At 33.6% G+C, this 16,079-nt stretch overlaps 1 protein-coding gene across 1 annotated transcript; it reads left to right on the forward strand.

The window, feature by feature from the left end:
• Positions 1 to 3,054: 3,054 nt before the first annotated feature.
• On the forward strand, positions 3,055 to 6,244 carry LOC120116903 (probable auxin efflux carrier component 1b). The gene is given in 7 exon segments (XM_039137285.1): positions 3,055 to 3,473; positions 3,476 to 4,360; positions 4,871 to 5,147; positions 5,239 to 5,324; positions 5,384 to 5,541; positions 5,630 to 5,706; positions 5,812 to 6,244. Coding segments are annotated over 7 exon segments (1,779 nt in total). The 5' UTR covers positions 3,055 to 3,244; the 3' UTR covers positions 5,879 to 6,244.
• The last annotated feature ends 9,835 nt before the right edge of the window (positions 6,245 to 16,079 follow it).

Consider the following 16,079-nt stretch of genomic DNA (forward strand, 5'->3'; position numbering starts at 1 on the left):
CCAAGTGTTCGGCGACGATGGTAGCCGAAGATGACCAACGAAGGTTGCTAATGATGATTGAAATGAGATATTTTAATTTTTAGAATTTTTTATAATTTTATTAAAAGTTTTAATTTTTTATAAATAAATTAAGTTTTTTAAATATATTTTTTATTAAAATTTTTAAAATTAAAAGATATAATGATAGACACCTAAACTGTAACCGAGAAAACGTTAGACATATATTTTTAACAAAAAATTCTTTAGCCACCAAAACATTTTCTGAGGCATTGTTTAAACACTTATTTTTGCATTAAGACATGATTAAACTATATTTCAAATATTTGATACCTAAAGAATTTTTCTTTAAAAATAGTTGTTAAATGTTTTAAACGTTATACTTTTAGGTGTCAGAATTGTAATAATCGTTAAATTTGGTTGTTATTTGACATGTCTCGCAGATAAAATTTTAAAATTTATTTTATTTAAGAAAACTTAATATTATAATTTTAAAAAAAAACCCCTAAATTTTACATATTCTATCATCGATCGACCACTGTCAGTCTGTGGTAGTTATTACATAACTGTCTCGACATCGCGACCAAAACCCAGTTTCTCACCCACCATGAAATTGTGTCGATTGTTGTGAAAAACGTTGTGAAAGGTAGTCAGATTTTTAGGTTTTTCGTTGTCTTTCGACGATTTCGACGACTACAGTCGTCCGTCCGTTATATGGTCGCCACTGTTGAGTTTCTTATCCTGCTCCAAAAAAAACCCAACCAGTGGTGTCCCTTCACCGTCGGAGGTGGAAGGATGGGAGGGAGAGGAACGACGCGAAGGGGAGGGCGGGGTTTGTTTTCTTTTTATTTTTTTTCTAAAAATAAAAATTTTATTATTAAAAAAATAAAAATGTAACGATAGGCACCTAAAAGTGTAATGGAGAAAACTTTAGGCATATTTTTTAGGGGTGTGCAAAATTACCCAACCCCGGTTGACTCAACCCGCTGACACTTTCCGGGTCGGGCCCGAGTCGCAAAAATTGATTTTTTTCGGGTACCCGGTTACCCGAGTACCCAGTTAAGTTTTTTTTTAATATAGTAACTAAATGATTTAGTTTGCACGCTCCATACTCGAACCATCTAAATCCCTAACAGGCAGCCACGCTCCAGAGCTCAAACGGCCACGCTGCAGGTTAATCGTCAAGCTCCAACCTCAACTTCCGTGGAAGCCTTCCATGCTCTGGCCAACTCCAACCACTCAACAAGGTAACAATCCACTCAACAGTGTTGAGTCAACACCCCTAGTTCTAACTTATAAGCCTTTCAGTCTTCCACCTTTGCTGCTACTGGTGGCCATGCGCTGGGTAGATAAAGATTGATTAAATTGATTCCACATCAGCTGGGATAGTGTAGCTTTTATCTCGAAAATCGAAATGTATAAATGAATCCTTGGATTTCTACTTTTCTAGGGAAACTGGGTATATCTTTCATGGTATGCAAGGGATGCATGCTACTGATGCAAACACATCGTAGGCAACAAAACTTTGTAAATGTTTGTTCCTTGAGCACTCAAACTATGGTAGCAGTTCAACACTTTCTGTTGGATTTTGTATTGTTTTACGAGGATGCTATCTAAATGTTGTGAATCTCATGTACTTTTTGTAAATGTACAAGTATAAATTATTTATTTATCAAAAAAATTGAAAAAAAAATTGGGTATCCGGGTATCCGACATACGGGTACCCGACATACAGGTACCCGGAACATCTAGGTCGGGACACGGGCCGAGAAATCACCGACCCGGATGTTCCGGGTACCCAGATTTGCACACCCCTACATATTTTTAGTAAAAAAAAACTTTAGGCACCATGTTGTATTTGAGGTATAGTTTAGGCACTAAAAAATGTATTAAGCCAATCTTATTAGATAAAGATAGGTATTAATTTGGGTGAATTATTTAAGTTATTAAAATTAAAGATATCTAATGTATAGTTTTATTATACGTCAACCTAATATAAGGCTATAAGGCTAAGGAAATATGCTACCGGAAATGTTAATATTTTTTAACATTTCCGGTAGAGCGATACCTAAAATGTTATTTTTTCTACCGAAAATGTTAATTTCGCTACCTAAAATAAATATTTCCGATATTAACATTTCTGGTAAAAAATAACATTTTAAGTAGCGCCTGATATTAATATTTTCGGTAGATAAAATAACATTTTCGTTAACCTAACAAAAGAACGAACACGATCAACTAAACGAACAAAATTTCTTGTTCATATTCTTTCATTAAGAAATGTATATTGTTTATGTTTGTTTGTTAAAATGATAAATGAATGTAAATAAACATAAACGAATGAACATAAAGTTAATTAGGTTTGTATTTGAGAAAAGTTCTTTCTTTCCAAATAATCTTAGACTTTAATTAATTTGAGTATTTTTTTATTTGAGTTTAAATTATTTAAGTTTTAAAATATTAATTCTTTAAGGTTAAAATTTATTAGTTCTTAATATTATTAAATAAGTTCAGAGATTGATTGAATATAAATGAACGAATATAAATAACAAACAAAAAAATAGATTATTAAATGTTTACGAACGTAAATAACGAACGAACCTCTTATTTATATTTATTTAATTTAAACAAATAAAAATCTGATTCATATTCATTCATTTAATAAATAAATAAATATTAATAAATTTCTCACCAAAAAATTACGAACAATTCACTTAATGTTAGATTTATTTATATACCTAATAGTATCACTTTTTTTACAATAATTTTGAAAAATATTTTTGAAAAGCCAGTCCTGAGCAAGTAGAAAAAGCTCGACACTTATTCGAGCATTTTTCAAAGTTGAACCCCGAGCAACCTGTAAAAGGTAGCACCTAAATTAAACATTTAGCCCAATTTTATAATAAAAGTATTGAAAAAGTGACTGCTTTATGTTCTTGTCTGCCATCAATCCCTTGAACCATTCACTTCCCACTTTCTCCAACCCTTCTCTCTCTCCGGCACCGTGAAAAATAGCCCGCGACCATTATCACCTTGTTCTTAACTTTTCTTTTTCTTCTTCTCTTACTTTGTCATCCCTTTGCCTGTATAATGGGCTGAATTCTTCTGGTTAAAACCCTACTGTTTTTCACTTGAAAAGTGAGACAAATCATACGAAGTTTGTTTCTTTTTCATTCTACTTGAAAAATCTCATCTGGGTTTTACTTCTGGATCCTATTTCTGTTCTGTTTTTCCCCGGAAATACACCATGATCACCGCCACAGACTTCTACCATGTCCTTACTGCAGTTGTACCACTTTATGTGGCCATGATCTTAGCCTATGGCTCAGTGAAATGGTGGAAAATCTTCAGCCCTGACCAGTGCTCAGGCATTAATCGGTTTGTGGCTTTATTTGCTGTCCCTCTCCTTTCTTTCCATTTCATTTCCACCAACAATCCGTATGCTATGAACTTGAGGTTCATAGCAGCTGATACTCTCCAAAGATCATAGTCTTGGTAGTGTTAGCTATATGGTCAAGAACCAGCTCAAGAGGTTCCCTTGAATGGTCCATCACCTTGTTTTCCCTCTCCACTCTTCCTAATACTCTTGTCATGGGCATCCCTTTGTTGAAGGGAATGTATGGAGACTATTCAGGGAGCTTGATGGTCCAAATAGTTGTGCTTCAGTGCATAATTTGGTACACATTGATGCTATTTCTGTTTGAGTACAGAGGCGCTAGACTTCTAATAGCGGAGCAATTCCCAGACACTGCAGGCTCTATCATTTCCTTCAAAGTTGATTCTGATATCATTTCCCTGGATGGGAAAGAGCCATTGCAAACTGATGCTGAGGTAGGAGATGATGGGAAACTCCATGTCACTGTTAGAAAATCCACTAGTTCTAGGTCGGAAATCTTTTCTCGACGCTCACATGGTCCAAACTCGGGCCTTTCTTTGACCCCAAGACCATCGAACTTGACAAATGCAGAGATTTACTCCATTCAATCATCCAGAAATCCAACTCCAAGAGGGTCCAGCTTCAATCATTCTGATTTCTACTCGATGGTGAATGGGAAAAACATAACGAATGCGAGTCCGAGACAATCCAACTTTGGGAACTTGGGTTTTGATGAAGAGAACGGAGTTGGGGTGTTTGGTAATCCAGGGAGATCAAATGGTGGAAGCTCTTATCCTGCTCCAACCAGTGCTGGAATCTTCTCCCCCGTGAATGGACCAGGTGCAGGTGCCAAGAAGAAGGAAACTGGAACTGATGGTAGCAAGGACTTGCATATGTTTGTGTGGAGCTCAAGCGCTTCTCCTGTATCAGAAGGCGGGCTTCATGTTTTCCGGGGCGGAGATCTTGGTGGCCTATTTCACCAAAAAGGTAACACCCTCTAATATCCAAAGCATCAGGTGAGGTTTCGGTCGGGGATTTAAATAGCTGTCCGTAATCGGAATAGTGTCTGATATATAACAGTTATGACGACTGCAACACAGCAGAAACGTGATCATATGATATTTCTTCATGTTTTCATTATGATTTGGCAGTTGCCAACACTAAACTCCAAGATTATTTGCTAATGATGATCCTTGGTTTTCATTTCCAACGTGGTTTTATAGTATTGGTTTTATAGTATTGGACGCTGATGAACTGCAACTTTTGTCTTATTGGAATTCTTTGATTATTGGGATAACTGTATTTGTCTAGTTGATTGAGTGTTTATTTGGTGATTGCTTTGTCCACTGTGGATCAAGTGGGGTTTGGTTGCTATTTGTTGCTCTCTTTTCTTTGGTTCATATTTGTCATCACTCTAAATTCTGTCTTCATGTCTTTTTCTTTTGTTCTACTAGCAAATTTATGTGGTTTTCTTGTTGTTTCTTTTATGGCATTCAGGTTATGATGATTATGGTAGAGATGAATTTAGCTTCGGTAATAAGCCGATAACGAACGGAGTTGAGCATGAAGGACCAGTGCTTTCCAAGCTCGGTTCAAGCTCCACAACTGAACTCAATCCGAAGGCTGGTGCTCATGCTGAAACAAGCACAGCTGCTATGCCACCCGCTAGTGTTATGACCAGACTCATCCTCATCATGGTTTGGCGAAAACTAATCCGAAATCCCAACACTTATTCCAGTCTGATTGGCCTCACCTGGTCTCTTGTTTCCTTCAGGTGTGCTAAAAACTATTCATAGATGTGTACTTTGTTAGTGTAACTTTCTTCTCCATTTATACTAATTTTCAGTGGAATTATACTTGTGCAGGTGGGATGTTCAGATGCCTGCTATAATTGCTCGATCGATATCGATTCTTTCGGACGCAGGTCTTGGAATGGCGATGTTCAGTCTCGGTAAGTAGTCTATTATCAACTTTATCAAGGTTTTTTTCTGCTAAATCCTTTTGTTGTAGGTTTATTCATGGCACTTCAGCCAAGAATTATTGCCTGTGGAAACACAATTGCTGCCTTTTCCATGGCGGTTCGGTTCCTAACTGGTCCAGCGGTCATGGCTGCCGCCTCAATTGTTGTAGGGTTGAGAGGTGCTCTATTGCATATCGCGATTGTGCAGGTAATAAATACCAGTCCCATGTATTTTACATAAGTTGGTTTTGTACCCCAAGTATATTCTGATTTAATGCTTTCGAATGAATTTTCAGGCAGCTCTACCACAAGGGATTGTCCCTTTCGTCTTCGCAAAGGAATACAGTGTTCATCCTGATATATTGAGCACAGGGTGCGTTATATCATAAACATTTTCATTATGTCACCATTGATAATGATGGTTAAAGTTGATGATGTGAAGCTGAAATCATTTGTTTGTTTGATAAATATGTTTCAGGGTCATATTTGGAATGCTGATTGCCCTTCCGATAACGCTTGTTTACTACATCCTGCTGGGAATTTGAAGCCTGCTAAAGGGAAAGAAGACTAATCCATTTTGATCTGATGGCAAGATGTTTGAATGTTCTAACATATGATTCTATGAACCGATTAGTGATTAGAGAAAAGAACAAACACAGAAATGTCTTTGCTTTTGTTGGTTTTCTTTTTGGTCAAGAAAATGAGCCATGTTTGTATTTCATTTTCTTTCTACAATATGAACTGGAAAGTACTGGCTTGTTGTCTGTGAAAATGAAGACATTTGATGGTTGTGACCTGAAAAGACTGGCAGATCGTAAAGGTCTGACAGCTGTCTTTAGGATGGGCACGGCTGTCGGTAGCTTAGGCTATTTGCTTAGCCTGAAAATAACATTTATACTTGTGTCGGCTTGCTGGAGACCTCTGAAATTGACCCCTGCCACTGCAACCATGTGTGTTGTCTTTATAGTGGTTTTGTAGTCTTTCAAGTTCAAATTTTAAAGGCTTGATAAATGATTAAAGGGTTAATACAAAATTTAGCGCTAACAATTTTATCGGAGATTTTTATTGTGTTTTAATTGTAATAGCTGTTAAAAAATTTATTACGTGATATGTCGTATTTTAGTAATTTTGAGAATTTATTTAAAAAATAAAAAAAAATTTATTAAAAACCCCAACGGGTACAGTTTGCGTACTCTTTTCCTCACCTCGTTTTCTTTTTCCTTTTTTATGGTCGTTGATTGGCCATCCGTGACAGTCATCGTGACCTTCATCGGCATCAACATCGACTTCGATTAAACTCACGTTGATATTTCATCGTAAAGTGTCACCGTTTTTCATAGAGAAACGTTCAAAGGTTCGTTGGATTTTAAGATTTCATCACTTATTTTTGTCGATTTCGATGTCTGTAAGCTACATCGTCAATACCATTCGAACCACCATACAATTCCGATCAAAACCAAGTGTTCGGCGACGATGGTAGCCAGAGATGACCGACGAAGGTTGCTAATGATGATTGAAATGAGATATTTTAATTTTTAGAATTTTTTATAATTTTATTAAAAGTTTTAATTTTTTATAAATTAAGTTTTTAAATAATATTTTTATTATTAAAATTTTAAAAATTAAAAGATATAATGATAGACACCTAAACTGTAACCGAGAAAACGTTAGACATATATTTTTAACAAAAAATTCTTTAGCCACCAAAACATTTTCTGAGACATTGTTTAAACACTTATTTTTGCATTAAGACATGATTAAACTATATTTCAAAATATAATTTGATACCTAAAGAATTTTTCTTTAAAAATAGTTGTTAAATGTTTTAAACGTTATACTTTTAGGTGTCAGAATTGTAATAATCGTTAAATTTGGTTGTTATTTGACATGTCTCGCACATAAAATTTTAAAATTTATTTTATTTAAGAAAACTTAATATTATAATTTTAAAAAAAACCCTAAATTTTACATATTCTATCATCGATCGACCACTGTCAGTCTGTGGTAGTTATTACATAACTGTCTCGACATCGCGACCAAAACCCAGTTTCTCACCCACCATGAAATTGTGTCGATTGTTGTGAAAAACGTTGTGAAAGGTAGTCAGATTTTTAGGTTTTTCGTTGTCTTTCGACGATTTCGACGACTACAGTCGTCCGTCCGTTATATGGTCGCCACTGTTGAGTTTCTTATCCTGCTCCAAAAAAAACCCAACCAGTGGTGTCCCTTCACCGTCGGAGGTGGAAGGATGGGAGGGAGAGGAACGACGCGAAGGGGAGGGCGGGGTTTGTTTTCTTTTTATTTTTTTTCTAAAAATAAAAATTTTATTATTAAAAAAATGTAACGATAGGCACCTAAAAGTGTAATGGAGAAAACTTTAGGCATATTTTTTAGGGGTGTGCAAAATTACCCAACCCCGGTTGACTCAACCCGCTGACACTTTCCGGGTCGGGCCCGAGTCGCAAAAATTGATTTTTTTCGGGTACCCGGTTACCCGAGTACCCAGTTAAGTTTTTTTTAATATAGTAACTAAATGATTTAGTTTGCACGCTCCATACTCGAACCATCTAAATCCCTAACAGGCAGCCACGCTCCAGAGCTCAAAACGGCCACGCTGCAGGTTAATCGTCAAGCTCCAACCTCAACTTCCGTGGAAGCCTTCCATGCTCTGGCCAACTCCAACCACTCAACAAGGTAACAATCCACTCAACAGTGTTGAGTCAACACCCCTAGTTCTAACTTATAAGCCTTTCAGTCTTCCACCTTTGCTGCTACTGGTGGCCATGCGCTGGGTAGATAAAGATTGATTAAATTGATTCCACATCAGCTGGGATAGTGTAGCTTTTATCTCGAAAATCGAAATGTATAAATGAATCCTTGGATTTCTACTTTTCTAGGGAAACTGGGTATATCTTTCATGGTATGCAAGGGATGCATGCTACTGATGCAAACACATCGTAGGCAACAAAACTTTGTAAATGTTTGTTCCTTGAGCACTCAAACTATGGTAGCAGTTCAACACTTTCTGTTGGATTTTGTATTGTTTTACGAGGATGCTATCTAAATGTTGTGAATCTCATGTACTTTTTGTAAATGTACAAGTATAAATTATTTATTTATCAAAAAAATTGAAAAAAAAATTGGGTATCCGGGTATCCGACATACGGGTACCCGACATACAGGTACCCGGAACATCTAGGTCGGGACACGGGCCGAGAAATCACCGACCCGGATGTTCCGGGTACCCAGATTTGCACACCCCTACATATTTTTAGTAAAAAAAAACTTTAGGCACCATGTTGTATTTGAGGTATAGTTTAGGCACTAAAAATGTATTAAGCCAATCTTATTAGATAAAGATAGGTATTAATTTGGGTGAATTATTTAAGTTATTAAAATTAAAGATATCTAATGTATAGTTTTATTATACGTCAACCTAATATAAGGCTATAAGGCTAAGGAAATATGCTACCGGAAATGTTAATATTTTTTAACATTTCCGGTAGAGCGATACCTAAAATGTTATTTTTTCTACCGAAAATGTTAATTTCGCTACCTAAAATAAATATTTCCAATATTAACATTTCTGGTAAAAAATAACATTTTAAGTAGCGCCTGATATTAATATTTTCGGTAGATAAAATAACATTTTAAGTAGCGATATACTGAAAATGTTAAAAAATATTAATATTTCCTGTAGCGCATTTTTTATCTTTATTAGGCTGCATTTCCTTAGACATCTCAATATCTAATAGGTTTAATGAAAAAAATAAGTGGTATCTTTATATGATAGATAGATATTTAATGATTTTGATATTATCTTTTTAGGTATTTTTATCGTAATAATAGTTAAAAAAATTATTATTTGATATGTGTCATATTTATATATATATTTTAAAAAAATAAAAAAGTTATTATTTTCTAAAGAAAAAAACTTAATTCGTTTTTTTTTTAAATCTAAAAAAAGGAATCCAAAGCTTTAAAATTTCTAATTCTAATTCCTTTACGGCTATCGCTACCATCATTCTTACTATCACTGTAAATCCTTAAAATTTTAAATTCCTAAATTTAATGCTTTAAAATTCTAAAATTTAAATATTCAAAAGGGATCCATGGAAGAAATTGAAGAGCAAAACAGGAAAACGATAATAACAATGAAAAGCAAACCTATGAAGAAAGCAAATAGATCGGGTCAGGTTTATTCAAAGGGTAACCATAAATAATGGGTGGGTGGCTGCAACACCCCTAACCCGTACCCGACCCGGATACGAATCCGAAGTATCACATTTATTTTTCAAATCAGATATATAATTAACAAATAAGGACAATTTAAATTTTAATCAAATAAAAAGGTGGGAAACCTTAATTTAAAATAAGATAACAAATTCACATTCATACTTACATAAAAACTTTAATAATTTACATGAATACAAAAATATAAGTTTACAAAATAGATAAGAGCATTTCCAATTAAACGTATAATAGATGCCAACAGTTTACAAAATATCAGAAAACATGCATTAAATTGGTCTTGATCTAATCTTCAAGGTAGTACGCTATCTTCACCTAGATTTAATCGTCCGATTTCTTCAACCCTACGTGTGGAACAATCACACGCTAAGTCGATGACTTAGTGAGGCAAAAACTAAAGATTACTAACTTTATAAAAGAATCTTTATTTATCTTATCAAAACATTTCATAAGAATTCCAAAATTATTCTCCATAATAAGAAAGTATACTTATAGATATTATTCATTTTATATAGATTTGTTTTCAAATGCCCAACGTATACTATTGAGAACTCTAGGTATTTGAGTATATTGAGGTTGTGCACTAATGTTATCACCATAGCTCATAATTTACACCGAAGTGCCACATAATTGTCCCGAAGGACCACATAGAACCCTCGACTCTTGGCCTATCAACTATACCTCTAATCCTCATACATATACCTTGGGCTTTTAACCACATAATTATTTATCATTCATTATTCAAAGTATCTCTTATTCACATATGCTCTTTCACATTGGGTCTTTTCGGATACACATTCTCAAAGATCACATTTCCATAATCATAAAACATAATCATAAAACATAGCTTAAATAATATAATTTAATTAAAACATTGTAAAATATAACATAAAAGAAATTGAAAGGTTTTTGATCGAAAACACTGAGGTTGGCTTATCGCAAGCCTTTCTCAATTCTAATACGAAACCGAGAAGTGCACTCACCTTTGCCTCAATGAAGTCCTTAATACTTTTAATTGAATCTTATAATGTCGAGCTGACCGGAAGTTGATTATGTTCAACAACTACAAAAAACAATCGAAAATCAATATCATACTCCGAATCACTTATATCCAATCATATTAACTTAAGCTGAAAGAAACACTTGTTTTCTCATTTCATGCTTAATAGTATTGGTACTACCACAACAGTACCGATATTGCCCTTCAATGGTATCGATACCCCCTACGGTACCGATACCATTTTGACATTCTGGAAATTTATGTTAAAATGGTATCGATACTCTCAACTCAGTATCGATACCCTAATCAACCAGTACCGATACCACCCATCGAATTCCACTGACTTTGCCTTGAAGTATTGGTATCGTTCTTCCAGTACTGATACTCCATGCCCAGAATTACTATTTCCAATTCGAAAATCAACCAAAAACTTCATAATTCTCTTACTTTTATCCCTCATTAAGCATTTAAACTCAACTTTAAACATCCAAATCAATTTGTCTTCATTTACTACTCTTAAACATACAAAATCTCACAAAAACTCTTACATCTAAAAATCATAACATGATTTCATCCAAGTCTTTAATCAATCCTATTACTCCTAACTCTTTAGTTTGATCAAGGACAAGTCAAATTCATCACTAAAACTACAGAAACTACACCCTATCAAAAATTAATCTTAACACCCATTTTACAAATTCATTTCTAATTTACTCATCTTGTTGTTTTACTCCTATACAAGCTTTCCTTAAGATTATATAACACCCAAAGAACAAGAACCAACTTAAAGATTCAAGAAACAAACATTTAGAACTCAACCCACCTTTGAAATGGAGCTAACGAGAAGAGGAAGAAGGAGAGAAAAAGATAAAGCTTCCAGATAACTCTTCTTATCCAAACACTTAAGTTAAATATCTATCCTTAAATGAATTTTAATTCATTTCAGCCAAAAAGACTTCTTTTCCCTTCAAATCTTCCATCTTTGCTAAAAAGCCATGAATATAATTTCTAAAATTAATCCCTAAACTTTGCAATTTAATCCAATTTAACTACTAACTTTTCATTTCTTACCTTTTTGGTCACCGATCCGATGTTTGGGATGTTACAATGACTGTTTGGTGCTGATGGCGACAGTGATGGTGATGATAATAGTTGGTAAGGGAGAATTAGAGATTTTAGGACTTTAGGTTCTTTTGTGATTATAGAAAAATCTGATATTTCTTTTTAAAAAAACTATAATTTTAAGTTTTTAAATAAAAATATAAAATTTCAAAAAAAGTAAACGCGACATGTATAAGATAACAATTTTTAATGACTATTATAACGTAGACATTTAAACGAGTAACGTAAGAAATATTAGACACATACTTTGACCGAAAAATACTTTATGTACCTAAAGTGAGCGAAGAGTTTAATTTAAACACTTATTTTTTTTCATTAAGGCTATATAATAACATATTTGTTTTTTGTTATACATATTTTTATTGTTGGAAAAAATGAATTTTTGAAAACTTTGATGCATATTTTCAATAGATAAATGTGGATGTTCGAACTATAAAATTATGGTTTTATATTCTACTACTGTACTACATGAGACCTTTATAACGGTATATTATATGCTCAAAATGGTTTAATGATGAATGAAAATTTGATGCTCAAAGTAACTACTTGTGAATTATGTCGAGGAAAATTGAAAGCTTATATCTCATATTAGTGAGATACCAAGTGTGAGAGATGTTAATATACATGAACCAACTTATGTGTTGTAAAGAGTGCAATACAATATTTTCTCTCAAATCCAAAATTGTTTTTCTCAAATAAGATCATATCTCGTAAAAAAGTATGATTGGAATTAAAAATAACAAAATTAAATTGAATTTGATAACTCTTTAATTAATATATTATTTTAGGTAATTGTTACATTAATTCACAAAATCTTAATATAATACATTAATGGAAAATCATAATATCATGCATTAATGGATGAGAATAATATGTGTTAATGGTGAATATTTATTGCTTCATTATTCGAACACTTCAATTATTCTTCAACGTGAATCTCCTATTTAAACTGTGTAAACCTACAAGGTTAAGACACAAAAATATTTTATCTTCTTTAATTAATTTTTGGTGATAGAAAAAGACTCAGTTATAGTTCGTTGAGCACTAAAATCGTGCTACTACATTGCTCATATCGTTGTTGTATCTTGAGAGATAGTCAACCAATGTTTATCCAACATCGTAAGATCGATCAAATTTATCTTAAGACAATTGTGTAAACAGACCTCAATATCTCTACTGAAACGATTCCACGATGACTGACAAGTAAACGATTTCTACTTCATCCTTATTTTCTTTATGTATTCAATTCTATTATAGTATATTTTGATTAATATTACTGTTTATTTTCTCATATCTTGTTTTGTCTAACAATCTCAAGATAAATTCTTTCTTATTTTATTTAATATGAGGCAAATAAACTGAAATTGTAATAAATTTTTAAAACATAAATCAATTGATTAAATCTATTTCATAATTTTAATTCATGTCGTTCAACAGATTTAATCGACTTCTCTAAATAAATATGTTTAAGTATTTTAATTATAGTGTCCAACAAAATTTATTCGATTTACTGTTATAACACAAATCGTTTGGAAGTAAAACTCTATTTACTAGATTTTATTTCAAATTCTAAATTTTATCGTTTAACAAAATTGGAGGGTAAAATAAACTAGAATTAATAATGTTTATTATTAGAATTATTGCTAATTCTAGTTTTATGTTTTAAACAAAAAAAAATTGGGTACCTCCACCGGTTCTCCCAACTCACGATCTGGAGTGTTGGTTCCTACACAGGCTTCAAATAAAAGTTCAACAATATTGGTGGTCATGAGACACAACAATAAGCTTACGAAATTTTTTGGATAGAAATTCAAGACATGACAACAAAAGATGTAACACCCCAATTTAGGGGCTAAAATTAAAAAATTATAAAGTGGTGGATTTAATTGGTATTTTTGAAAGAAACGGTGGATTAAATTGTAAAATTTTAAAGTTGATAGACCGTTTTATAAAGTTCAAGAAATTCAGTGACTAAACACATGGTTTGCCCATTTTTCTTTTGGAGAGAATTATAACATTTCTCCCCGTATGTTTCTGCAGATGGTTTTCATCATTTTTCCCTTCCCCTCAACCCTCCTTTAAACTCCGATTTACTCACCGTCCAACTTCCGATCGACTAACCGAAATCACCATCGTGTTCATTGTCGACCAAGGAACAAAACCCCTCAAACCTTTCGTCGTGAATCATCTTCGTTCGTCGTTAATTCCAGTCGGAAGTATCGTCGGTAATAACTCGATTTCAACTGGTTTTTCGTCAATTCACGACGATCCAGTCATCCGTTTACGACACCTCCCGGGACCATCGTGTTCCTTGCATCATTCCGAGTCTACCGATGTTCTCCGTTTCTCCGTCGTCGCCAGCGCGTGGAGGGGTAAGACCGTCAAAGTTTCTGACGTTTCGAAATCGAGCTCTCCGCCGTTCAAAATTGTGAACCGAGCTTTGTAAGTGTCTCAAAATCGCTTAAAATAATTTTTAGAAATTTTCCGACACCGTATCACTGTTCACGCGCCACACGCGCCACCCCCGAGAGTGGGCATCGTCTGGGTGATAATTTTGTAATTAATTTATGTTTGAGTGCTATATGTGTAAAATTCGGGTGTTAGTTTAGTAAATATTTGCAGAATGTGGCTAATTTGGTAATTAATTTCTATTAGGGTGATATTTGTGTAAAATGGTCGAATGTTGACTGTTCATGCGTTTACCGGCGTTGACCATATTTGACCAAAACTTTGACCGGGCATTAAATGACCTTTGACTTCGACCAAGTATATCTATCATGACGTTTTACGATGTTCCAAATCCGATTCCGCATTCCGTTTTTCAAAATTCGAACCCGAAGGCCTCGAAATTGCCAATAAAACTCTTTGACTTTGATTTTGACCGAAAATTCCAAATTTTCGAAAAGTCATATTTTATGTTTTCGACATCCTGAATCCGAAGTCCGTTTCGACAAATTCAAACCCGGTAAGTTGTTTTTCATTTATTTATCATCCGATTCGATCAGTTTTTCAGAATTAAACTCCGTTTTTTATGTAATTTCTGTTGATATGGATTCGAGGAAATATTGGAAGAGGATTTCAAGATCGAGGGCATTCGAATAGAATTTAATGGTCGATTAGTATTACACGAAAATCGAGGTAATACTTTACTACCTCTTTATGCTTTATGGAATATGTGAATATTGGTAAATGCATGATTAAGGTAATGTTAGTCTCATTTGTGTAGTTAATTAATTTCTACACTCGATCTGAATACGGTAAAAAGGTTCAGTAATTGATTGGTTCAGATGACTTTTATAAGAAATTGAGGGATTGTTAGAATTAAATTACAAGTTATGTGCTTAGTGATAAGAAATCAACCTGGATCTGTAACTTATAATTTATTTCATCAAATGTTAAATGTTAAATGTTAAAGGTACTTGGATGAGAAATTATGAGAATACTCCGGTAGGGTAAAATTACGAAAATACCCTTATTTTATAAAAAGACGAGATTTGAATATGAAGTTGGATAAGAGGTTTTTACAGACATATTGATCTGATAAAATATTGATGTGCATAAGAAATGTTAGTTTTACTTGGAAATTATAGATAACCGGTTTTTAATCCTATGAGAGTTTGTGAAGGATACTAGAAGTCTGTTAAGGGAATCATTTCAAGATCAGAGAGTGTTCAAGAAGGCAATTAATCATAGGATCTCTAAATTATATTATTTTCCTTAAGAGCTAATATCGAAATTATCTGGTTAAGAAATTACGAAAATGCCCTTAAGAGGTAAAATAGTCCGAGTTGACCCTGAATGAGAAAGTACTTTGAGGATTTGTACTTAACTTGATTAAGTACGAATTTGATTGTTAAGATCCTGACTTAGTGCAAAAAAATTCTTGATATTCCGTTGGTAAAAATATGAGAAGGCATTTGACCCGAAAATATCTGAGTTACGAGTAAATACCTGAAGAATAATTTATTGGGGTGCTCTTTTATCAGAATTGTTCGAAGAAACTGAAATATATGATAAATTGGAATTAAATAATAAGAAAGGATGAAAGGAAGTGATTAAAATACATCGGATCTGTAGAATGACCAGAATACCCCTGTAATGAAAATGACTCAAGAATATCACCAAGCTCAGGAATGATTGGATATCTTCGAGCTCTGAAATGAATATAATAAAACCAAGCACCAGAATTACCAAAATACCCTTATGGCCTATACTAAGTAGATGTTTTAAATTAATTAAGGAATCCAAGTACATATGGATGTTGTACTACCCTTAAAAGTTATGGAACACAACTTAAGTGAGCCGATCAACCTTAATGATATGTCAGTACCTAAACGACATAGATATTATTCGATCGCGTTCGTCTTCTCAAG

Source organism: Hibiscus syriacus, unplaced genomic scaffold, assembly GCF_006381635.1.
Source record: "Hibiscus syriacus cultivar Baekdansim isolate YM2019G1 unplaced genomic scaffold, ASM638163v2 tig00110306_pilon, whole genome shotgun sequence".
NCBI classification, from domain to species: Eukaryota; Viridiplantae; Streptophyta; class Magnoliopsida; order Malvales; family Malvaceae; genus Hibiscus; species Hibiscus syriacus.